Source organism: Leopardus geoffroyi, chromosome E1 (genome assembly GCF_018350155.1).
Source record: "Leopardus geoffroyi isolate Oge1 chromosome E1, O.geoffroyi_Oge1_pat1.0, whole genome shotgun sequence".
NCBI classification, from domain to species: Eukaryota; Metazoa; Chordata; class Mammalia; order Carnivora; family Felidae; genus Leopardus; species Leopardus geoffroyi.
Window position 1 is genome coordinate 19,814,518 of NC_059330.1, and position 25,120 is coordinate 19,839,637.

General features: G+C 36.8%; 1 protein-coding gene across 3 annotated transcripts in view; it reads left to right on the forward strand.

Annotated features, from left to right (window-relative positions):
* The first annotated feature begins 579 nt into the window (after positions 1-579).
* SUZ12 (SUZ12 polycomb repressive complex 2 subunit) overlaps positions 580-25,120 on the forward strand; it is a 49,650-nt gene continuing 25,109 nt past the window's right edge. Inside the window, exons 1-7 of one of the 3 annotated variants that reach the window (XM_045488033.1) lie at positions 580-1,103; positions 3,474-3,520; positions 3,608-3,672; positions 7,919-7,987; positions 18,950-18,999; positions 23,146-23,231; positions 24,855-25,086. In XM_045488033.1, coding sequence (XP_045343989.1) covers positions 833-1,103; positions 3,474-3,520; positions 3,608-3,672; positions 7,919-7,987; positions 18,950-18,999; positions 23,146-23,231; positions 24,855-25,086 — 820 coding nt within the window. In that variant the 5' untranslated portion in view covers positions 580-832. The remainder of the gene's footprint in view (positions 1,104-3,473; positions 3,521-3,607; positions 3,673-7,918; positions 7,988-18,949; positions 19,000-23,145; positions 23,232-24,854; positions 25,087-25,120) is intronic. The other 2 variants (XM_045488030.1, XM_045488031.1) reach the window with 2 other exon arrangements.

The following is a 25,120-nucleotide window of genomic DNA, read 5'->3' on the forward strand; positions in this document are numbered from 1 at the left end:
GCGGCAGCCACAATCCCCGGTTGCCCCCAGTCCTCTCAAGGGCTTTGCTGGGTGGGACTCGGCCTTGGGTGGCAAGGGGCACGTGGTGGCGAGGGGCCAGGAGACGCGCGATCCACGCCCTGGGCGCCCCTCTGACGAGAAACGACCCACCCAACCCCTAGCCAGGCCCCTTCCTGTGAAGTTAGAGACTCGATGATCTGTAATGGATCTTGGTTCGTTTAACAGGCCCCTCGCCCCCAGTTCCTCAGAGGCCCGCCTCTCTTCAGGGGTCTTGTACCCCCCTGGGGGCGGTGACTGACGACGCTCAGAAGGCGAGAAACGGCTCCCTAAGCCGTTCGCTGGGTCCCTCTCTCCCCACAATGCACCGGGGCCAGCAGGAAGGCCGCTCCGACCCCTAATTTTCCCGCGAATTCAGTTCAAAGAGGCGGCCGGGCCCGCGATCGGCAGCGCGCACGGGCCAACCAAGCCGCGCCTCCGCGAGAAGCGCCTCCGCGTGACTGACGGGAGAATCCGCGGGCCAACGGGCTGGGCGGCCGGGCGGCGCGCGCTCCCGCCGGCCAATCGGGGCGCCGGGCGGGGGAAGTGGGCGGAGCGAGGCCAGGCTAGGGTGAGCGGCCTCCCGAGCGGAGCGGGGCTCTCAGGAGGAGACACTTTTTTTTTCCTCCCTCCTTTCCCTCCTCTCCTCCTCCCTTCCCTTCCCCTCTCCTCCCCTCTCTCCTCCTTCCCCCCTCGGTCCGCCGGAGCCTGCTGGGGCGAGCGGTTGGTATTGCAGGCGCTTACTCTCCGGGGCCGCCCGGCGGGTAGCTGGCGGGGGGAGGAGGCAGGAACCGCGATGGCGCCTCAGAAGCACGGCGGTGGGGGAGGGGGCGGCTCGGGGCCCAGCGCGGGGTCCGGGGGAGGCGGCTTCGGGGGTTCGGCGGCGGTGGCGGCGGCGACGGCGTCGGGCGGCAAATCCGGCGGCGGGGGCTGTGGAGGCGGCGGCAGTTACTCGGCCTCCTCCTCCTCCGCGGCGGCAGCGGCGGGGGCCGCGGTGTTACCGGTGAAGAAGCCGAAAATGGAGCACGTCCAGGCTGACCACGAGCTTTTCCTCCAGGCCTTTGAGAGTGAGTGTGTTTGAGGCTTTGAGGGCAGGAATACCCCCTCTTCCAGCATTAGGAGGCCGGGACGCTCGTGCTGGGCCCCCCTGCCTCTCCGGGACTCGACTTGATTTGGGAGTGGAGGGAGAAATTTGAGGGGGCTGTTCCCACTTCAGGGATTACGGCCAAGGGGGCCCGAAGTCTAGGGCCTTCGGGGGAGGTGGAATAGGGGGTGCAGGTGAGGTTCTTGACTCCCCGAAGATTTACACAAGAGGTTGGGCAGTGTGGCCCCACGTTAAGAGCCGGTTTCTTTTAGATGAGGAGGTTACAGTTGGACGGAGGATGCAGTCAGATCCCAAGACTAGTTCTTGCTTTCTTTCATGTCTTTTTTACTCTGGAAGTACAAGGGGTTTGTAGGTTGTAGGTTTTGAGGAGCAAAATGAAGCCTGTGAAGGGATGAGTTGCAGTGAAATCGACCAAATTGTCATTTGTCTGATATGCTTTCGCACTAACTTGGTGCTGCATGTTAACATGGCACCTTTTGGTGCTTCTAACCTTTCAAATCTATCCACCCATTTCATGGGTACATAAACTGAGTCAGGTAGTGTTTTAAGCATCGCATCTTGCGGCGACCTCGGAATGCTGCCGGTTGTACTTAATTCCGTAACATTTTCTTATGTCAATTTCGGCTTTTATGGTCTTGTTGAAAGGGCAAAAGCTATGACATGATTTGGGAAGGCAGGCAAGGTTATCTGGAAATAAAACAATAGAATTTATTAAAAACATCATGATTGTAAATAATCTCAATTGTCCTGTAGTGAGTATTATACTCTGTTTTCCTTTTTTGCTTTTGTGTACATTTTACAATTCGGACGATCGCTAATAGCTAAATAAGAGAAACTTGAATAAACTCGGCTTTACCGCGGAATGTCTTTATTTACAATTTTACCGTGGCATATGTTAAGGCCATGGTATCAGCTGTGCTTGAAAAGACGTATTACATTGTTTAATACCCTTCTTTCATTCTCTCTGATTAGTGCCTCATGAAATTCTAATTGGAATTTAATACAAGGAATTTCAGTTTTTATTGAAACGAATATTGAACCTGCTTGAGGGAGGTTCACATTTCTTTTGCTTAATCTGCTTTGAAAATTCTGGAGACGCTTTAAATTGGAAAAATGATAGAGCATTGAAGGGCAGTGATGACAATAAACATACATGTTTGTACTCCTTCTAAAATATCCTCTCTTTTTCGTTTATTTGCCTCTAAAATTAAACTACCTGAAGATTAAGTGGACATTTAAACAGTTCCTTCTAAATGTTAAGAGAAGACAGATCTGCCAAGAAAGTTTTAGCTGTTTTGCTTTCTGATGAGTCTACGTTGGGAGGAGCAAACTGTCATTAAGGGCTAGATTTTGTCACAGAACAGCTTGATTCTTCTGTAACGTTGATCTTAATTTCAGAGAGGTTGGAATGCTTTGATGTATTTACTGATATAGTCAGTCATCTTTAGTTTGTTTTGATACTCCTTTATTAAAGGAAGTGTGAAACTAATAGATCATTAATGTAACTGGTATTATTTGTATACAGGTCCTTTTTATCTATAAAGGCAAACTGATTTTAACTAAATAGCATTAAAAAGTCTAGGAATCTCAATTAATTAAATATGTTTTGAGGTGGTATTTACATATTGGGATAATATTTACATTGAACAAAATGGATACAGACTTGAAGTATAACTAAATATTCATTGGAAATTTCAGCTACAATTTGAGTCATTTTTTTTTTCATTATTGACAGACTTTCTATCTGTATTAGGACATCTAGGAAACAGTTGTATTCTGTTTTGGTTTACTACAAATTTTCTAAAAGACCAGTTAAAAAATGAAAATTTCATTTTGCTATTTGTTATCAATAAGTTCTTTTGTTGGATCCCAGCTACCTCATTTCAGCTACTTTTAAAAAGTAGCTACCTTAGAAATGCAAGGCTTAAGCACAAGACTGTAGAGAACCTTAAATTTAAAATAAATGTAGAGGGGTACCTGGGTGGCTCAGGCGGTTAAACATCCAAGTCATCACCTCAAGGTTGGTGAGATCTGCGTGGGGCCCTTCATAAACAGCACAGAGTCTGCTTGGGATTCTCTCTCTGCCCCTTGCCCCTCACTCTCTCAAAATAAACATTAAAATAAAATAAAATAAATGTAGGTGAGTTTTGTGAATATATGCTGTAGATTGAGTGTCTTTTGGTTTTATTGTGCATACAAATTTTCTTGATGTCAAGATATTTAGTACATGATTTTCGTACAGGTGATTGATTGGTTTACATTGGTTACAACACTGGCTAGATTGGTTATTTTCTTGAGAACTTAAATAATCCTTTTGTTTCCTGTTACCTAGAACCAACACAGATCTATAGATTTCTTCGAACTCGAAATCTTATAGCTGTAAGTAATCAATGCAATTAATGAATATTATTTTTTACTAAAAATTTCACCTATTTAATTTTAATATTTTTAAAACTTTTTTTATAGCCAATATTTTTGCACAGGACTCTTACTTACATGTCTCATCGAAACTCCAGAACAAACATAAAAAGGTACATTTTATGAATTTTATTTCGAGTTGATTAAACGATGTTAAAGTTTTGTATTAAAGTACTATTTCTAATTAAAGATTAAATATGAAAACTGAGGTAAAAGAGTAATTGAATTGATTGCCAAGTGATTTTTAATAAGTACATTTTTATAAATCCCAGTTTATTACCAAAGTTTTTCCTAATAGAAATGATTTAGTAGTGAAGTATATGAAGTAGTTTTACTGATTCATATTTTTCCTTTGTGCTAAGAGTTTCTTTCAAGTTTGATAGAAGTTGAGGATTTAAATATTAAAGGGGTCAGGGGAACTATCTTTGATACATAAAATTAAGTTAATTTTTAAGTATTTCTTATATGTTCTAACAATAAAGAATTTGCTTCCATAATGATAGGTTCAGAAAGTCTCATTTTATACCTTTGATGGTGGTCTTTGTAAAAGAGGAAATATTTTTGAAGTCACTACATTGAATGTCCTTAAAAAACAAGAAGTCTTAATTATCTAGTCTTCAGGCAGAGTCTGGAGGTGTTGATCAGAGCTTATTTTTGTTTATAACATGTGATATTTAACTATATGTAATTATGGAATGCTAGTTTCTTATCCTGTGTGCAAGATTATTGAGCACATCAAGTGAACAGTTTTAAGTTTAAAGGAGAGATCTTGTATTAAGCATTTGGTAGTTGTTAGTTGTTAGTCTTGACTCACTGAAACCATTAAGTTATCCCAATAGACTTTGAAACCAAACTCCTTTGGAGGCTCATACTGGTTACTAAGTAAGCATCATGTTTCAATAGCAAGACTTGGTTTATCTTTGTAGATATACCTGTGTGTATTTTGAAGGATGGAAATGTTAAAACTATTTGTCTTCTGGTAATCTTTTCTGAACAGAGAGCGTGGGAGCGATTATGCACTTGTGCGCATTACATTTAATAGGTGAAGCTTGCCAAGAGCCTAAATAACTAGGAAGACGGTGATGGATTAGGCAACAGAATTAAATTTGTCAGCTTTTTGCCTGTCTATGCAATTATTTGATCTATGACAGAGTTCAGCAGACTTTTTCTATGAAGGACCAGTTAGTAAATGTTTTAGGCTTTGTGGTCCATGAGGCAGAATTGAGGTTATTAAGTAGAATGTAGGTGGGTACTTACACAAAAAGAGAGGTAACAAATGGCTGCAAATTTTTTATTGATGAGATTTAAAATATAATAACTCAGTACAATGTTTTGTAATATGGGCCTACTAGTGAGAAATGTGAGATTCTTTTATTTTTGTGGCTTGGGAGGAGATAACATTCTCCTTAATTGGGGTTTAGAATTCTGTATCAAATCAGTTGCAAATATTTGTCCACAAAAATCATTCTTAGCTCGTGGGCTGTGCATAGACAGATAGCTGGATTTGGCCTATGGTCCGTAGTGTGCTGACCGCTGATTTAGTCTATAAAACTAGGAGAATTTGATTAAGCAGTTAACTTTTACTCTGGTATTTTTAATATGGACGATTAATTGAGTTATCATTTAGGTTGCTGCCTGATTTTAATTTTAAAGTGATTAAGTTTTTTAGGGACACCTGGCTGACTCAGTAGAGCATGTAACTTCTGATCTTGTCGGGGGGGGGGGGGTGGGGAGGGTATAAGTTTGAGCCCCACGTTGGGTGTAGAGATTACTAAGAAATAAAATCTTTTAAAGATTTTTTTTTTTCAAAATAAGTGAGTTAATCCATAAATAAATACAAAATATGTTTAAAATCTAACCCCATTTTCTTGTCATATTTGTTAATGGACTATTTGTCTCATCGTGGGATACGTTTCTGTTGTCAGCTAATAGGTGGAGACAGTTTTAAAAGTTTGGTAGTAGAAACTACTTTTCTTAATTTGTTGTACTTTAGGCAACAAATTGTCTTTTGGGGGGGTTCTGCAGCAGTTTACCAGCCAAGAAACATATAAATCCCAGTTTATTTTCATGCAAAAATGCATTAGGAATCCCTTAATGCTTTTGTTATATGCCTGGCCTGTGAGAGATGTTAAAACTAAGTTTTAACAAATTATATGACCTACATGTTCAAATGAGAGCTGTTCTTTTCAGAGTAATTGGTGACTTTGGAGGGTGGTGAATTTAGCCTAGTGATTGTGGTCTTTGTTAAACATGTTTTAGGGACTCCTTTTACAAAATTGCTTTTAATACTATCCTTTTGTTCAAAATGTTTTTGGAATTCCCTTTTTACTATTGTAACAGCATAATATCCCTTGTTGGAATAAATATATCACTCCCTTTGAAGTCCTACACTCAGTTGTAATATTAATTCTGGTATGTTTGTCAAACTCCCCTTGTACTTTAGTCTCCTTTCATAGAGGTATTCAAATGCTTTAGACTAACACAACACTGATACAGGGGAAATACTCGTGAGGAGACAGGCATCTTTTATTAAATTCATTTTACTAGATTTCACGTAAGTTGTTTCTGAATCCTCCCAAGACAATTTCCTGGAATTTCTTGAATTTTAAAAATATTCTCCTTTTTGATGATCTTTTGATAACTATTTCCCTTGTTAAATCTGAGCTACTGTTGCAGTACCTTTCTAAAGAACAGAAGTAGAAATACTTGGTGCTTGGAGTGGGGCTGCTTTTGTATAGTTGCTTATGTGGTTTGTTTTTTTTTCCTAAGGAAGGCTGGGTTGCCTTTATGATCTTACTTATTTCAAATGGTTGTTAATATTCAACTTTCCTATGCACTTGTCCTATGCACATGTCCATAATGTTGGAAGAGATGAACCTTGTGACTTCTAGTCTTAACTTTTCTTCCTACAGACAGGATTTCTTCTTAATCATTACATAAAGATAAACATTCTTAAAAGTTTCCAGTAACTTTACAACCTTCCTCAGTAGTACGTTTCAGCATTTATACTGAAAAGTTCTTTTGTAAGTAGCCTAAAATAATCCTACATTTTTCTTCTTTCTTCTCTCTTATCTGTGGAGATTGAAAATGTATTGCCATCCTTCCTAAAATACTTCTTAACTGTGCTCATTGGATGAAACTTTAATATTGAAGTTTTCAGTAACTCTAAAGGTAAAGAGAGAAGCTTTTTTTAAAAAAAGATCTTTTGTTAATGGAGGCTATTCACCTGAATTATAGATTGCATCAATTCTCTTCCTGTTGGTGTTTTATTGTAATATATTTACATTAACATTTCTCTGTTGATAATTTTATGTTATACTAATTGAGTACGATAGCTATTTTTGAGGAATGAGCACATCAATAATTTCTAATATCTGAATTCAAGCTTTACAAAGTAATTTATATAGAATACACTAAGCTTTTCATGTTTTAAACTTGAAGAAAATATATGAGTATAAAGGGAAGTATTCATTTCCAGTTAACATATGGGTCTAGATTTTTAGCCTCTGTCTTAGGACAGGTACAATAATAGACCACCTTAAAAACTAAGGTGAAGCTTGTTCTAGAGTCCATTCATTTTCACTTTGCTTGGGAGTGCCTAGGGGTTGAGTTTCTGTTTTGTGGAAAAAATACTTTTTTCTCTTAACCTTGTAAAGTTAAAAGCTAATAATTTTATTATGATTTGATGGGTGTATCCCCTAAACTTCAAAATTTTTTCATGATGGTTGACACCCATCTCTTTAATATGACATATCATTTAACTTGAGCCATTACTAATAATCTTTAAGACCGTTTTATTAACTTCGGATATATTTTATGTGATAGTGCTAGCATATACTTGTCAAGTTACTTAATAGAAATATGAATATTTCACAGTATACATGATTTGCATTTGTTTGGTTCAGTCCAGCAGATGCTTGAATACCTTCAAAATATAAGGTACCGTGCCAAGCACTATGTGACTTTCCTTGAAGAAAAGCAATCTCTACCCTTCAGGAGCTTATAGTCTAGGAGGAGAAATAAAATATTTATGCAAGTTCACATTTAGGAGACTAAATGTCAAAATAAATATAAACCAAGTGTCGTAGGTGAGGGCAAATCACTCTGGTTTGGGAATAATTACAAAAGGTTTCATGGAAAAGTTAGCATTTGAGATGGGACTTGAAGGCTCGACTGCTGTAATATAACATACACTGTCTCAATATAGTATTCATTGTTACGGCTAACCATCCACAATTTATCTTATTAAAAATAATCAAAATCAGATTTCCAACTTGCCTATTATAGTGACAATAAAGTGTAATCTGTTTTTTTTTCCCCAGTGGAGAAGTGATTATTTTGTTTATCTGTTTCTTCCAGGAAAACATTTAAAGTTGATGATATGTTATCAAAAGTAGAGAAAATGAAAGGAGAGCAAGAATCTCATAGGTAAGATAACCTATCAGTTTACATTAAGTGACATACTTGAGGAAAGAGGAGAAATTATAGTGATCATTTCTCTAGTGATCACCCCAGTATTGTAAGGAGTTAGAAGGAACCTTAGGGGTCAGTTGGTCTAAACTCATGCACAAATCAGGAATTACTAATTCTATAGCATTTGTGACAGAGAACCCTTAAGCCTCATCTTGAATACTTCCAACATTGGGGACTTGCTGTTTTCTAAGGCAGTTGTATTCATTATTGTTTATCTCTATTACCAGCTTCTTGCATTTTTACTCCAAGTTTCTATAACTTCTGCAGTTGGTATTAGTCCTGCCACCTTATGTAAGGAGGGATAGAGACTCATATTTATGGTATACTTACTACATACCAGATGCTCTGCCAGGTGCAACACATCACATTTCTTGTCAGTAATTGTCTTCAAATCTGAGAGAGGCTCTCTTTCTATCTTGACCTTCCCCACATTTACATCTTTCCGTCAGAATATTCCTAACTTTATTTTATACTTGAAATATGTTAATCACATTACAGTTTCAGAAACTTGACCCTTTGGATAGAATCTGTTGTATGTTTTCAAGTGTAATACCCAGAACTAATCCCTAAATGTTCTGACTAGCCTAATATCTGCCTAAGCTAGATAGTGTGCTTCCATTTACTCTTGATATGTCAAACTAAAGAAATTTGAGTATTATTCTAAAGAGACACAGGAACTTGGGTCGTTTTTATTTATTGACTACTTTCAGGGAGAACACAGAACTAAAAATACTAGATTTTTAAAAAATGAAGCTGGTAAAATTGCCACAGTAGATTTTTTTCTCTTGAAAAAATTTTAAGTCATATTGATTTAGATAGCATGTACACTGACATAATGATGCTTCATTTATGATTTCTTATCTGTAGTAACTGGTGTAAAATGTCATTTTTGTAGTTGCTTATATTTTAAGTTTGGCTTTTGAATTAGGTTCTTTTGTTACTTGAATTGTAAAATCACATTTTTTATTTTATATCTTGCATTTTTGTAGGACTGAACTGTAATTTATATTTCCATATCTAGGCAGTCTTGAACTGTGAATAAGCTGTGATAGTCTATTCTGGAAGCTGAGATCCCAACTCTTTACCTAATCCTAATCTGTTACTGCCCAAGGAGTGCCTTACAACATAGGACTGAGAATATTCTCAGTAGATGTACACTTTTTTGCTTGAATTTCTATTCCAGATCCTTGTCTGGTCACCTACCGTAGACAGAGCTCTTGGGATCCTCAGGGTCTTTTTAATTTAAAGTATAAGCTGTAGAGTCAAACCCTGATCTCTGAGCTTCCTGTTTCTTCTGAACATTTTAATAGTTTGCTCTCCCGGTCTTTCAGGGTTTATGTGAGAAAGAATAATAAACCAAAAAGAAAACTTGACCCTTTTCTTCATCTTCCCCATCAAGGTTCCATGTTTATCACTGCTAAACCCTACTACTATCTCATTGTGATACTGGCTTTGATAAATACTACAGAGCTTCCCTTAGAATGTGTGTTGTGAGGGAGATCAGTAATACTGGTCAGTTCTCTCTGAATAATCACCCAATAATTTTGTTCCTTTTGACGCAGTGAGTTCAGTAGCTAGGGCAGTACTGTAACAGGGGTATATTTAACTCACAGAAACATCAGAGCTTGTAAGAATTTCTGTGATTCTGATAAAAACAACTTTTTTAGTCTTTAGTATCGAACTAGGACTAGTGAATTAGCCATCTGAACCCCCCAAGATCCCTCTCCCTCCTCCCCCCCTTCGTCTTTCTCTTTTTAAAAAAACTTTTTTTTTGGGGCGCCTGGGTGGCGCAGTCGGTTAAGCGTCCAACTTCAGCCAGGTCACGATCTCGCGGTCCGTGATCCGTGAGTTCGAGCCCCGCGTCAGGCTCTGGGCTGATGGCTCAGAGCCTGGAGCCTGTTTCCGATTCTGTGTCTCCCTCTCTCTTTGCCCCTCCCCCGTTCATGCTCTGTCTCTCTCTGTCCCAAAAATAAATAAACGTTGAAAAAAAAAAAATTAAAAAAAAAAAAAAACAAAACTTTTTTTTTATGTTTGTTTATTTTTGAGAGGGAGACAGAGTATGAGTGGGGGAGGGACAGAGACAGAGGGAGATACAATACAAAGCAGACTCCAGCCTCTGGGCTGTCAGCATAGAGCCCAACGCGGGGCTCAAACTCACAAACCATGAGATCATGACCCGAGCTAACGTCAGATGTTTAACCAACTCAGCCACTCAGGTGCCCCTCTTTCTCTCTCTTTTTTAATTACAGACCTATGTATGTTGGAGCTGACTATGCTTAATACCCAGGAAGGCACTTTAGGCCCTGGAGGTGTTGAGTTACTGTGCTAAGTGCTTCAGCAGCCCCCACCCCAGTCTTTATGAATGTCTCAATGTCACTCCCAGAGTCACTAAAATGAACTGGGAGATTGCTTCATTTTAAGTTTACCCTAAGGCTCTATATTATTAAATTATTTGAATGTGTTTCTCATCTAAAATTAGGCATAATCCTGGGGTGCCTGGGTGGCTCAGTGGGTTAAGTGTCCGACTCTTGGTTTCAGCTCAGGTCATGATCTCATGGTGTGTGAGTTTGGGCCCTGCATCAGGGTGTCCAGACTTTAAAAAAAATACAATAAAATTAGGCATAATCCTATTGTTCCACTGAACGTAACACATAGGATTGTAAGAAGTTCCTTACACGGCAAAATATGTAATGCCAGCACTGTAAAACTTTGTAAAATTTGGTCAAATTCTCCTACAAGAGAACAATACGAATCTTTGTTCTTCCTTGACGTTAATTAGTAGAAGTTAAAATCTTAAGTCATACATAAAAACATACCTCTCTTCCATCTATATTTTTTATTCTGTACCATCTCAGACAGATCTTATTCAGTCTAGTTGGACCCTGGATTTGTTCAGTAGTGGTAGTCTGGGAGTCTTTCATTGGAACTCATGTTCTTTCAGCATTTCCCAAGTTACATTTCTACTCCTAAATCCCATGTATTTCATTCCCCAAAGTTCCAGAAGAATATCATGATACGAAAAATATTGTAGTCCCACAGCCCAAAAGTTAGAACAATCAGCTGCCTGACCTATTTATGACATTTGTAATAACTCATAAACCAAACCAAATTCCCAGCATTATCTGTGCAAAATGAAGCTAGTGTTCAAGGATCTTTTATTATTTTATATTCTAGATCTACAGTTGTCTTACCTAGTTACAGATATTGGTAAAACTTACTAGGGGAAGCAGCTGATAGAAGAAAGAAAAACATGGACACTTTATGGTTTTTACTTCTTTAACATGCCAGTCAATTCATGGCAATAGGCCAGAATTGACATTTATAACCCTAAAACTCAGTAATAAGCCCTACCATCTATGAAGATTGTTTCTTTTCTTGAAGAATGACTTCTGAAAACTCCATACCAAGTAGCAAATTTTAGAAATTCATAGTGGTTGCACCTACAGTCTCAAGTTTTTCCTGCTCTTTCTCCTTGCCTTTTTTTTAGTGTGATAGGGTATATTTAAAATATGTCTTTTTAGAATGTCTGAAATAATTCCTTATATCCTGTCATCTTCAGCTCTAATTTTGACATTCCAGTATATTATGAGTTTTAATTTATTTTGGGTTTTGACCAAGCACTGTGGCTTATTGGAGTAAGTCTCTAGTCTTTCTTTAGTTTTATATCCTGGCACAATTCCAGGAGCCTTTTGTGCTGTTAGTACTACCAGTTTCGGAATTCTGTAGTCATAACTCCTCTGACTTCTAAGTGTATATCCACTGGCTAAATGGTAGCATGAAAAGATTTCCAAATTTGAGTTGCTTCCAAAAGTGTTTCCTGGGGCCAGATGAGAAGCAAAATGTCTTTTCTCTCTTTCCCTTAATCATTATCCCTTCCTGGTCCACTGTTAGTTTTTTAAGAAATCCCCTTAAAAGATACCAGAACTAGGGGCACCTGGGTGGCTCAGTCAGTTAAGCATCCAGCTCTTGATTTCAGGTCAGGTCATGATCTCATGGTCATGAGATCAAACCATGCTGGGTGTGGAGCCTGCTTAAGATTCTTCCTCTCCCTCTCCCCTCCCCTGCTTGCACACCATGCTCACTCTTTCAAAAAAAAAAAAAAAAAAGAGAGATTCCAGAACTTGAGCTTTTACTAGGGATATTTTCAAGCCAGTGTTTTTGTAGATTAATAACATAAATTGCCTTTCATCGCTTTTTATTGTTGTTGTTACAACCTAAGCTTTTGAGTTAGTAATCTTCCTTTTTTGAGCATCTTTTGTATAATGAAGTTTGTATCTATTTTTGTCTGAGATTGTAGTTTTTTGGTGTATCAGGTCCAAAATTCTATACTAGTCCTAGGGGACAGGATGATGAGCAAAACAGACGAAGGCCCTGCCGTTATGGAGAAAAAAGGCATAATTATATAATAATTACAATTAAAAAAATAATTGCTAGGAAAGAAAAAGATAGGGAAACTGGATGGAGCAGGAGAACCAGTTCTTGTTTGAGATGTTGGATTTGGGAATAGTGATGATCAGGGAGGCCTTCCTTTAAAAAATGAGCTGAGATATAAGAAAGGTGAATATAGGAATAAAATGGGGAGAGAGGGTGAAGAGATGGGTGATTCTAAATAAAGAGAATATTATATATATGTCATTTGAGGCCAGAGTAGCTAACTAGAAAGAATAAGGAGTGTGGTATTAGATAAAGCTAGAGCATATGGCCAAGGCCAGATAATGCAGAGGCTTGAAGGCTATTTGAGGATGTTGGTCTTTATCCCAAGAAACCTATAAATTACTTTAAATAGATGTATTGAATTAATGTCATTTCCCCACCCTTCTCCTTTTTAGCTTAGCTGCATTTTTAAAACTTCAGCCTGCTGCTTTAACTCAGTTGTACATCTTTTTCACCATTAATAAGATCTTAGGTGTTTCTCCCCTTTCTGTTTTCTTTAAACAATCTTGTATTGACTATAAATTTTGAAGTTGTTTTCAAATCAGCATGTTTTCATGTTCAAGTTTTAGTTGTTCCTCTTTCAGAACATAAGCCATAGATTTCTTTTTACTTACCTATTCCTACAGGTGTCTTATCGGTTGCTACTGAGCATATCTGATTCTTAAAATCTAAGTGTTTAAGAACAATTTTAAGGTGTTTCTCTTTTTATAATCTTTGGGTTTACAATAATTCCTTTATGTTTTGTCTACTGTACTTCTGAAAGGAGATTTATTTATTTGTAATGGACTCCCTCACCTCATTCAACTTTATCTTCTCATTACAAAGTGTTCCCATCTGTATCTAAACCTCAGAAGATACGCTAGATTCCAGAATAATGGGCTTGATGTAGTCACCAATTCCTCAATTTTATACATCATAGCATTAAATACATAAGAAATTATACGTTAAATACGTTAAGTGTATACTTCTAACAGAAATAGCTTATCCTGTTTTGAGGTAATATAGCTATAACTCTAGAATTGAAGCCTTACATCTACCACTGTCAGATTAATGTGTACAAATTAGAGGCACTAATCTTGGTCTCTTTCCACCATAAAAACTTTGGTCCTTCAGTGAGATCTGGCTATTGGTTTTTTTGAGAGGGCACATTCTTAAAATTTGAGTTTTCTACATGAACGTCATCTCAAAATGTTAATCCCTTATGAATTTAAATTTATTTAACCTCATTCCGTAGACAGCTTTAGAATTGTTAGATGTTTATGCTTGGAATCCTACCTCAGAATTTCAAATTCCTGATACAGTTTGCTGTTGCCCCATAGCTTGCTTCCTCAGAAGATACAGATGGGGGGGGGGGGTGCTTGGGTGGCTCAGTTGGTTGAGCATCCGACTTCAGGTTAGGTCATGATGTTGTGGTCCATGAGTTCGAGCCCTGCTTGGGGCTCTGTGCTGACAGCTCAGAGCCTGCTTCAGATTCTGTGTCTCTGTCTCTCTCTGCCCCTTCTCTGCTTGCTCTCGCTCTCTCTCAAAAATAAATGTTAAGAAAAAAAAAAAAAACAGCTTGGGAACACATCACAAAGATGAACCGGTGTCTTGTCTTGATTAAGTTAGGATCATGTGCAGCCTGGAACCAAATAGGCCTGACCAGTCCTACATGTTTCTTTGCTTTCCATTCTTAACTATTAAGATGTGGATATAGTAGCCACAAGAGAGGGAAGAGGGTAGGGGCGCTTGCGTGGCTCAGTCGGTTAAGGGTCTGACTCTTGCTTTCAGGTAAGGTCATGATCTCATGATTAGGGAGTTCGAGCCCCACGTTGGGCTCTGCTGACAGCATGGAACCTGCTTGGGATTCTCTCTCTCCCCTTCTCTTTGCCCATCACCCTCTCATGTGTGCGCTCTCAAAATAAACAAACATGAAAAAAATTTAAAAAGAGGGGGAATAGAGTATCAGGAAGGGAAAGAAAATTGCCCTTTTTCCTTGAATGAAGCCAGCTATGGAAGAGGGCAACTAGGCCTCATTGTTACATTTTATTCCAGGTATATATTAGAGTTTTTACTTTTAGAAGGGGGAGGTACAGGGGAAATTATGCATAGCAAATCACATTCCCAAAGTTATTTTTTAAGTTGGTTAATTGAAACTTGGTGTTCTTTTTCTTTTTTTTAACGTTTGTTTATTTAAAATGTCTATATTTTATTTTTGAGGCGGGGGGGTAGTGAGAGAGAGGGAGAGAAAATCCTAAGCAGGCTCAGTGCTGTTATTGCAAAGCCTAACACATGGTTCAAACCCACAAACTGTTGAGATGATGACCTGAGCCGAAATCAAGAGTCAGATGCCTAACAGACTGAGCCACCCAGGCACCCCTGGAATTCTTTTTCTTAAAGAAACAATGTTATGGGACACCTGGGTGTCTCAGTCGGTTACCACCAGGCGACTTCAGCTCAGGTCATGATCTCGCGGTCTGTGGGTTCAAGCTCTGGGTCAGGCTCTGTGCTGGCAGTTCGGAGCTTGGAGCCTGCTTCCGATTCTGTGTCTCCCTCTCTCTCTGCCCCTCCCCTGCTTGCTCTCTCTCTCTCTCTCTCTCTCTCTCAAAAATAATAAACATTAAAAAAAATTTTTTTTTAAGAAACAATGTTAGGCTGATAGCTGAATGTGTGCTTCATATCTTATTTAACTCACAGTGTACCGTTTGTTATTTTTTATGTTTCGTTAAAAATTTTTGATATTTATTTTTGAGAGAGAGCAAGTGGGGGAGGGGCAGAAAGAGAGGGAGACATAGAATCCAAATCTGTGAATATAGAGTCCAATGCAGGGTTTGAGCCTATGAGCCACGATATCATCTGAGCCACAGTCGGATGCTGAACTGACTGAGCCACCCAGGTGCCCCTAGGGTGTACCATTTATTTAAAAACAAATTTTTGTTTTTAGTATTTATTTATTTATTTATTTATTTATTTTTTTTTTCAACGTTTATTTATTTTTGGGACAGAGAGAGACAGAGCATGAACGGGGGAGGGGCAGAGAGAGAGGGAGACACAGAATCGGAAACAGGCTCCAGGCTCTGAGCCATCAGCCCAGAGCCCGACGCGGGGCTCGAACTCACGGACCGTGAGATCGTGACCTGGCTGAAGTCGGACGCTTAACCGACTGCGCCACCCAGGCGCCCCGCATTTATTTATTTTTTGAGAGACAGAGAGAGACAGGGCATGAGTGGGAGAGGGGCAGAGAGACAGGGTCACAGATTCTGAGGCAGGCTCCAGGCTTTGAGCTGTCAGCACAGAGCCCGATGTGGAGTTTGAACTCCCCGAGCCGCAAGATCATGGCCTTAGGTAAATTCGGATCCTTAACTGACTGAGCCACCCTGGCGCCCCCCTAACAATGTACCATTTAAAACTGTCTCAATCTGTCTGTGGTAAGGGACCTTTTTGTTTGTCTTTAATTTTCAGTCTTTCATAGATAGATACCTTTGTAAATACACTTACGGATCACAAGCTTAGATGTTATGGCAATGTTAGATTTCTGTAAAAGTTTTTAAGTTTCCTCTGTTTCTTGTTGTGGAATGGAAACAAGTTTCCCCTGTGACCTCAGTTTGCAGAACACATTTTGAATAACACAAATTTAAAATATTTTCTGGGGTAGATCAATGTCAGATGTTTCTGGCATTTCAGAATTGGAATTTAGAATCACATATTCTATAAAACAATGTAAATAATACTATAAGCAGAGCACTGAAGTATAATGGGTCATGATCCCTGGCCTTAAAAATCTGTTACTCTAGGGGCACCTGACTGGCTCAGTTGGTAGAGCATGCGACTCCTGATCACGGAGTTGTGAGTTCAAGCCCCATGTTTGGCATCGAGTTTTAGTTTTAAAAAAAACCCTATTACTCTAGGAGGACATTGCTATTCTTAATGAAAAGCATTGCTAGGTGGTAGGGACACTGATGTAATAAAAAGATGGTGTGTGAAACAACAATGACAAAAAAGTGGGAAATAAAAGTACTTGGGATTAAGCTCTGATCAAGCTCTGGGATGGTTGGGTGTGGGACCATGGTAGAAGAGGATGAGTACTTTGATGGATACTTTATTATTTTATACAAGCCTCACAGTTTTGAGAGTGCTCATTTCCTCATTTTACAGATATTAGGTCACAGCTCATAACTGAGCCAGAATTTAAACTTGGGTTTTTCTGTCTCTGTTTTACCATTGTATCTAATTTTCCTCTGTAGGGCTTTAGTGGAGATAAAAAGAAATGGGAGCCATATTCTAGACAGCAATTAGAGAAAAGATTTGGCAGTTAGGGCTCATTGGAAAATTTGGAGAAAGGAATGATACATACAGAATGGTGTTTTAAGAGAATTAACCTGGCCTTGAGATGTAGGTTTAACTCAAACAACGAAGAATAGGATAGATGGGTTGTAATGGATTATCTTCTAACATGTGGAAATTATAGAATAATCCTCTTTGTCTTTCAGTTATGCTTTGGAGTTTCAGTAATTCTGCTTTGTAAGGTGACATTTATGAAACTTTTTTTTTTTATAGGAAAGTGCTTGTTTTCTTCTAGTAAAATGACATGTAGATTTTGTAGATGGCAGATACACTTTTTAAAATCAGCTTTGGATATAACTACCATTCAATAAAATACACCCACCTTAAGAGTATAGAGTTTTGACAAATGTACACACTTGCATAACCATAACCACAACCAAGATAGAACATTTCTATCATCTTGAAAAACCCCTTTGGGCCTCTTTCAAGTTTGTCTCCTTAGTGTACTTTTTGGGTGGGGATGTGAGTTGTATGTAGTTAGATTCGGTCTTTTTGGTGTATAGTTCTGAGTGTTGACAACTGCATGCAGTCAGGTAGCAACCACCACAATCATGATAAAGATTCCTAAAAATTCCCTCATGACCCTTTTTTAGTCAGCCCTCTTCTTCCCCACCCTTTCTTTTAAAATCTGATGCATGTCAGAAAGTGAGTAATATACATTATTTACCTGTTTTCAAGGATCCTATTCTATCCCATTTATATTTTGTTGATGCTTAAGTTATAGTTGTTATTGTTAGTTTTCCCCTTATATTTATGCTTTCTAACTCTGCTTGGACCCTTACATTTCTACTCTTTCATAATCATTTTGTCCTCTATTGGTATCCTAGCATACTTAGTACTGTTCTAGAAATGCCTTTTGAGACCACTCACCCTGTAGTTTTTTTAGCATACAGTTTCATGGCTTACCTCAGTAAGAAGATAGAGACATTCTCACATTTTCTGTTGAAGGATCACTCTCCTTTTACTTCTCTAAGAAAGGGAGGAATCCTGGGCACAGTTACACAGCTAATCTCTTTATAGTATGACCTCATTTTCAATCATTACTTGCTCCTTAAAACTCTTTTGCCTCAATGTCTTTACATAACTCTTCTCTGATTATAAGAATGACTAGATTGTCACCATCATTAAAAAAAAAAAAAACATACAACCATACCCTTTATTGATCCTTATTGTCTTTTACACTAGTAAATTTTTTGATTAAGGAATCAATATTCCTTCCCTTCCCCAACATCTGTTCTCTATAATTTGGTATCTGTCAGTATCACACTACAAAAACCGTATTCTAGAAAGTTATGAATGGCTCCTGGTCAACTAATAGATTGCTCTCTCTTTCAGTTTAAAGGTACTACAAAAGCCTATGGATGTTTCTGTTTATTCTGTCTCATCTTCATAGTTTTTCCACGTCAGTTGATGATTCTCAAAACAAAAGGATCAGTATAGTTTATGTTTCCTTTTCCATTGCTTCTAAAACAGTGAAAATGACATGTTGAAACAATAAATTACAAATCTATAACAGATCTGTAATTGTATATTTCACCCCTAATGGAAGAAGAAAATGATGGTTCTGCATCATTTGTTAGGAGATTGAATTTCCCCAGCTTGAAAATATTCAAGCATTTTTGTATGGATTCAGCTACCCTTATCAAAATTTTCTTTTTAAGGCCTGGGAAGGGAAATGTGTTCACATTTTATAGGTAGATGGTACTAAATTACAGTAAAGTATTTGCTGATCTGTTTCTTTTCTGCCTTATTCCTTTGGTATTTTTTTTTAATATATTTTTTAATTTACATCCAAATTAGCATATAGTGCAACAATGATTTCAGGAGTAGATTCCTTAATGTCTCCTACTCAATTAGCTCCTTGCCCCTCCAGCAACCCTCTGTTTGTTCTCTGTATTTAAGAGTCTCTTATGTTTTGTCCCCCTCCCTGTTTTTGTATTAATTTTGCTTCCTTTGGTATTTGTGTATGGTGTATTTTTATGTTTTGTTTTTCATAGGCTTGTGTGAAGTTGTGGGCTTGCATAGCATTAAGAGTAAGAAGGTCAAACATTATTTGTAGATTACCTGAAGTAACTAATTTGATTTCAATCTTAATTTTTAAAGTTTAGGCTATTTTTATTATAGAGTGTTAAAGTGATACATTTTTTTTTGTTTTTTTAGCTTGTCAGCTCATCTACAGCTTACATTTACTGGTTTCTTCCACAAAAATGGTATGTACTTGAAAGTAAATGTATTGGCATTCTAACATCAAAACACCTTTGTGAATGTAAAAAATTATTTTGCGTGTATGTATAAATTTCTAAAATTAGGGGTGCCTGAGTGGGTCAGTCAGTTAAGCATCCGACTTGGGCTCAGGTCATGATCGTACAGTTCATGGTTTCGAGCCCTGCGTCAAGCTCTGTGCTGACAGCTTGGAGCCTCGAGCCTGCTTCGGATTCTGTGTCTCCCTCTCTTTCTGCCCCACCCCCCTCTCTCTCTCCAAAAATAAATAAACGTTAAAAAATATTTATAAAATTATATTTAATGGAAAAGATGTCGATTTTGATAATTCAGTTTCTCTTTAGTTGATTTTTCCAACAATTCAGTTACTGCTTTATGTGGTCAATGATGGGATGTGGAAGATATAACTTGTCACTCTTTAAACTTTTAAAGTAGTGGTTCTTAAATTTTAGTGTTTGTAGAAATATTTTGACAGTTTGTTTAAAATATGTATACCTGGACCTACAAAGACTCAGATCTAGTAGGATATAGCTTTGGTATACCAACGTTTGGTAAAACTTAAGAGTCTGCATTTTAATAAAGCACCAAGGTAATTCAGAAGTTGGTTGTCTCAGGAATAAATTTTATGAAACTGGCTTAAGAGTTTTTTTTAGGTGGACCTTATACATAAGATCTTGTTCATAGCCTGGTTTCCTTATTGCTTTCCTGCTATTGATTTAAGTTTTAAGTAGATTTTGAAATTGTTAAAATTATTTAGTGTTGTGTGTGATCATTCTTGAAGGTCAGTGTTAGCTGCATCTGGCTTATGTAGAAATAGATGAAATTCCACCTCTTCACTCCAATTGGTACTTTTTAGGGCACTAACTATTGCTATAAAAAAAGGCTTTATAATATTGTCTTACCCATCTCAGAGCCATCATCTTTCCAGAGATCATAACTAGAAAATGGGAAAATCTTTTCATATAATTAAGTTTCTTAGATTTTGTTATTTCTTCCAATGTATTTTGAACTTTAACTGTCTTAGAATCTGGAATAGGTGAAGCGTCTCCTGAGTAGAACCCTTTCTGCATAAACATTTTTAGTTGATGTTATTGCATCCTCAATTTTATTTATTTTTTTTTTATCTGTTCTTGAGAAAGAGAGTGCGCACGAGCAGGGGAGGTGCAGAGAGAGAGAGCGTGACAGAGGATCTGAAGTGGGCTGAGCACTGACAGCAGACAGCCCCATGTGGGGCTTGAACTCATGAATTGTGAGATCATGACCTGAACTGAAGTCAGACGCTCAACCAACTGAGCCACCCAGGCACCCCGCATTATAATTTTTAAAAAATACAGTAATAAAACAACAGAAGCAACCACTGCTACCAGTGGAATATATCAGTATGTTAGATATTTTACAAAGAGAAGTATATTGTCTTAAATGTCACTTCATTAAAAGAAGTTAAAGTATGCTAGGTAGAGTTTCATTTGGTTTCAAAATGGATAAAATGCCACTTGGCTTATCCATTTTTAATTGTGTAATGGAATAAAATCTTTACAAGAAACATGTCAAGTTGGTAATCCTTGGTATTGTTTAATAACAAACAAAGTTTAATAATAATATATTAGAACACTTTGAAAACCCTTATCAGGTTTTTTTACGTGAGAAGTTTGAAATCTGGTCAGATCTGTATTAGCAGCTACTGTAACTTTAATTCTAGCTTTACCTTAGATCTGGTCCATTTTTTTTTTTTATATATAAGTAAACTGAGTAGCATTTTTATGTTTTTTCCTAAATTACTTATAATCATCTTGTAGAGTCCTTTTTTCTATTCATTCGTTTTATTGGTTTTCTGTGGTACTTTTAAGGTACTCTGGGGGGCACCTGGATGACGCGGTTGAGCCTCTGACTCTTGATGTCAGCTCAGGTCATGATCCAAGTGTTGTGGGATCAGGCCCCGTATTGGGCTCCACACTGAACATGGAGCCTGCTTAAGAATCTTTTTTTTTTTTTTTTTTTTTAATTTTTTTTTTTTTTCAACGTTTATTTATTTTTGGGACAGAGAGAGACAGAGCGTGAACGGGGGAGGGGCAGAGAGAGAGGGAGACACAGAATCAGAAACAGGCTCCAGGCTCTGAGCCATCAGCCCAGAGCCTGACGCGGGGCTCGAACTCACGGACCACGAGATCGTGACCTGGCTGAAGTCGGACGCTTAACCGACTGCGCCACCCGGGCGCCCCCTTAAGATTCTTTCTCTCCCTCTGTCCATCTCCCCTGCTCACATTCTCTCTAAAATAAAAAATTGAAAAGAAAAGTAGTAATACAGTACATGGATCATAATACTTCAGAAGCTTATAGTTTGAATTTTATAGTTTCGTTAGCCCTTTGTTCCCAGGGATGTACATAAAACATGTAAAGTTATTCATAACTGAAATTGGTGATGGATATTAATTGAATATTTACTAATTAAAGTTACTTGATTAATATTTAAGTTGAATTAATTTTACTTAGTTGAAATTAACTGGATAGTAGTCTGATTAAACTTTTTTCCTGTCTACATAACAAAAATATGTAAAGTTCAAAATTGCTCAAACTCAAAGTTTTAATTTTTTCTTGATGTTACTGAAATAAATAAGAAAGTAAACTCTGTTGATACTTCTGTTTCCAGAAAATAATTTGCCACTTTTTGAAAATTAGTGGAAGTTGGGAAGAAGCAGCTATATTGCCTCTCTTGTCTAATTAAGCTATATTTATACTTGTTTTTTTTTTTTTTAAGAAACCAAGATAGAAAAGCAACATTAAGATTCCTAAAATGTGATTATTTTTCCTTTTGTTTTATTTTTTATTTATTTATTTTTTCCTTTTGTTTTTAAATGAAGACTTTTGTTAGCTATTACTACTTGAAACTGGTTAGAATGAATGTACAAAGATTATTAGGGTGCTATTTTCATAGTTAGTATTGTTTGGAGAGTGTTTTTTGTTACTGCATTTTAAACATTGGATTTTTTTTTTCTGCTGTATTAAAGTTTTTTATCCTGGATATAACTTTCAAAGATACTAATTCAAACGTATTTTATGTACACCCCTACATAAGAAGAATGTTTTCAAGTAAAAAAAAAGAGTTATCCAAAATCTCAGAACAAAAATTAAGTTTTTTTATGTCTTGTGGATTCATCTATTATGGTAGTTCTATATATATTATTGAAACAATGATAAATGATTAGTTTGAACTATTAATAATGCCTTTAGGATTGAAGACAAGTATGTTATAGAAAAGTACTCTTAGAACCGCAATTTGCAAAAGCTTTTGTTAATTAATTGATACAGGGAATATATATAAAATACAGGATTTTAAATTAAAATCCTTAAGATTTGTAAACCCAGGTAGTAAATAATATCCTAGTTTTTGCTATCCTGTGTAGGCTTTAGAGAAATTCTGGGAAAAAGATAAAAAACTAGCTATTTTTCTTGTGAAATTATATTATAGTTGTTTAGGTAACTTTTACACTGTTAAATATTTTAGAAATCCATTATTTTATTCCCTTTGGTCACAAGGCCTGGTCAAATCAAAGAACTTTTCTGGTTTAACATCGCTGTGTATTCAAAATGAACATATATAATAACAACTAGTTCAGTTTAAGTGTATCTTTAAGTAATTTTTGTAATAGATTTTGGGAGAAGGAAAAAACCTTTTAATGTTAATTTTGTGTGTGGTTGTCTCTCCTGAATATTTCATTCGTGTTTTCTGCCATGAAGCTTTAACTGTATTTGTCAAAAAATATTTTTGACTAACAGTGTATTATATTCTCTTATTACTGTAAATGTTAAATCTTTATAGCCAAATAAATTTTACTTATCTTTATAGCCAAATAAGTAAATATTTTTAGTATTAAAGTAATTGAGCATCTTACTTGAATCAAAAGAAAATCACAGTATTGTAGGAAGGTAATTATAATTGTATTGTGAAAGGTTTATTTAAATGACTATGAAGGCTTTGAAAGAGTTTGCTGCAAATTTGAAAATGATTTCGGGGGAAAAATGAGGAAACTTCTGAGAAGTATTCATTATAGGAAGTCTTTTGTTGGAAATTACTTAGGAAAATGAGTATGATATTTATATTAAAAAAATACATTTTAAAGTATTGATTTTCTGTTTAGATAAGCCATCACAAAACTCAGAAAATGAACAAAATTCTGTTACCCTGGAAGTCCTGCTTGTGAAAGTTTGCCACAAAAAAAGAAAGGTAACATGTAAAATGATACTGGTAGATTATGTGGAATACTTTTTTTAATTGAATATGTTCGTGCATATGTATTGTGCTTTTTAAACCTTGAAAGCTTTTAAATATGTCGATGCTGAATTATAAAACTCATAGCCTCTTTTGCCAACCTTGCAGACTCATGTTTTTTTCTGGACTGGCTATAGATATCTGCATAAAACTTTCTTTTATAGGAGCTTGACACTGAAGGAAAGAAACTATCTTTTAGCATCTTAGGACATAAATTCAGTTGCTGCTCTACCACTTCAGTCTCTTAGCTAATTTTTTTTTTTTAGCTATTTGAACCAATTGAAATTTAAGTAAGGGCTGAGAGAGTTACCTCTTGTAACACTACTCTCAGGAAAGAAATTTTGTTGCCAGTAGTATCAGCCATTGCTGATAATTTTTATTTGTTGCTTCAAATTTTTATTTGTTGCTTCAAATTTTTATTTGTAAGATTAAATCATTTCATCATAGAAACACATGTTACGATAGTTAAATTACCTTGGCAACCCACTAAAGCCAACAGTTATACTTCTGGTAGCTTCAAGAGCTAGGGTATTTTAAGAGTAGGAATGACCTGTATAGAGGTTCCTATTGCTGATGTTCTTCCCAAATCATGGTAAGGTGATACAGGGCTTGAACACTACTAGAGCACTTGTATGGAGTGCACTAAGGTGATAGACAGTGCAATCCTGGTATGCATGATAAACAGTGATGTGAAAATTCTTCAAGATATGTTATATTCAGGCAAAAAAAAAAAAAGTGAATACAACTATAGTGGCCGTTTTTGTGTTTCAAAAAAATAATAGATGTAAACATTTGCTTAGAAGGATATACACAACCAACTGCTAATGTTAGTTATCTTTGGAGTGTAGGACCTGGGGAAGTGGGGCGGACTTAAATATTTCTCATTTTATACTCTTTTGTAGAGTAGAATGTTTTTTTTTTAGATAATATGTTCTATTTTCAAAAAGAAGCTGCTAACTTGCTATAAAGGTCTTCCACATCTTCTCAGTTTTCAATTATTTTTTTTCAGTATAACTCCACTTATATAATTACACACTTGATCTCAGCCAAAAGGCCGAGAAGTGATTCCACTTATATAATTATAGAACATTACTCATAAGATGATTAATATTGCTTTTATTAAGCAGCATTTAAACATACGGATTTACTATTTCATAAAGTTGACAGTGATGTTATTATAATTTTCTCATTTCTAATGGTCCCATCAATTATTTTGTTAAAGTAGAAGATTTAAGGGAAAAGATTATTAATTTATATGAGCTTAACATTTTAAGCATGGTTTTAATTCCATATTTCTAAGGTAAAAGTATTTTAGATGACTACCAGCTAAATATTGGATATACTGTATCATTATCTTTATCACATTGGATTGGAGAAATCCTCAGTTGTGTTAAGATTTGGTATATGGTTATTCCAAATTTTTTTTTTTGTTTCATCACAATTTTCAGAACTATGGTTAGAATTTCAGCATGCCATTTGGTAATGATGTTTCCTATATCTGTGATTAGAAGTTTTATTATAACTCATATAATTGCATATGGATAAATAAGTATAATTTCATAATCTTTGCCTTTGCAGGATGTAAGTTGTCCAATAAGGCAAGTTCCTACAGGTAAAAAGCAGGTGCCTTTGAATCCTGATCTCAATCAAACAAAACCTGGAAATTTCCCGTCCCTTGCAGTTTCCAGTAATGAATTTGAACCTAGTAACAGCCATATGGTGAAGTCTTACTCATTGCTATTTAGAGTGACTCGTCCGGGAAGAAGAGAGTTTAATGGAATGATTAATGGAGAAACCAATGAAAATATTGGTAATTTTTGTTATAATAATTTCAATTTATTTTA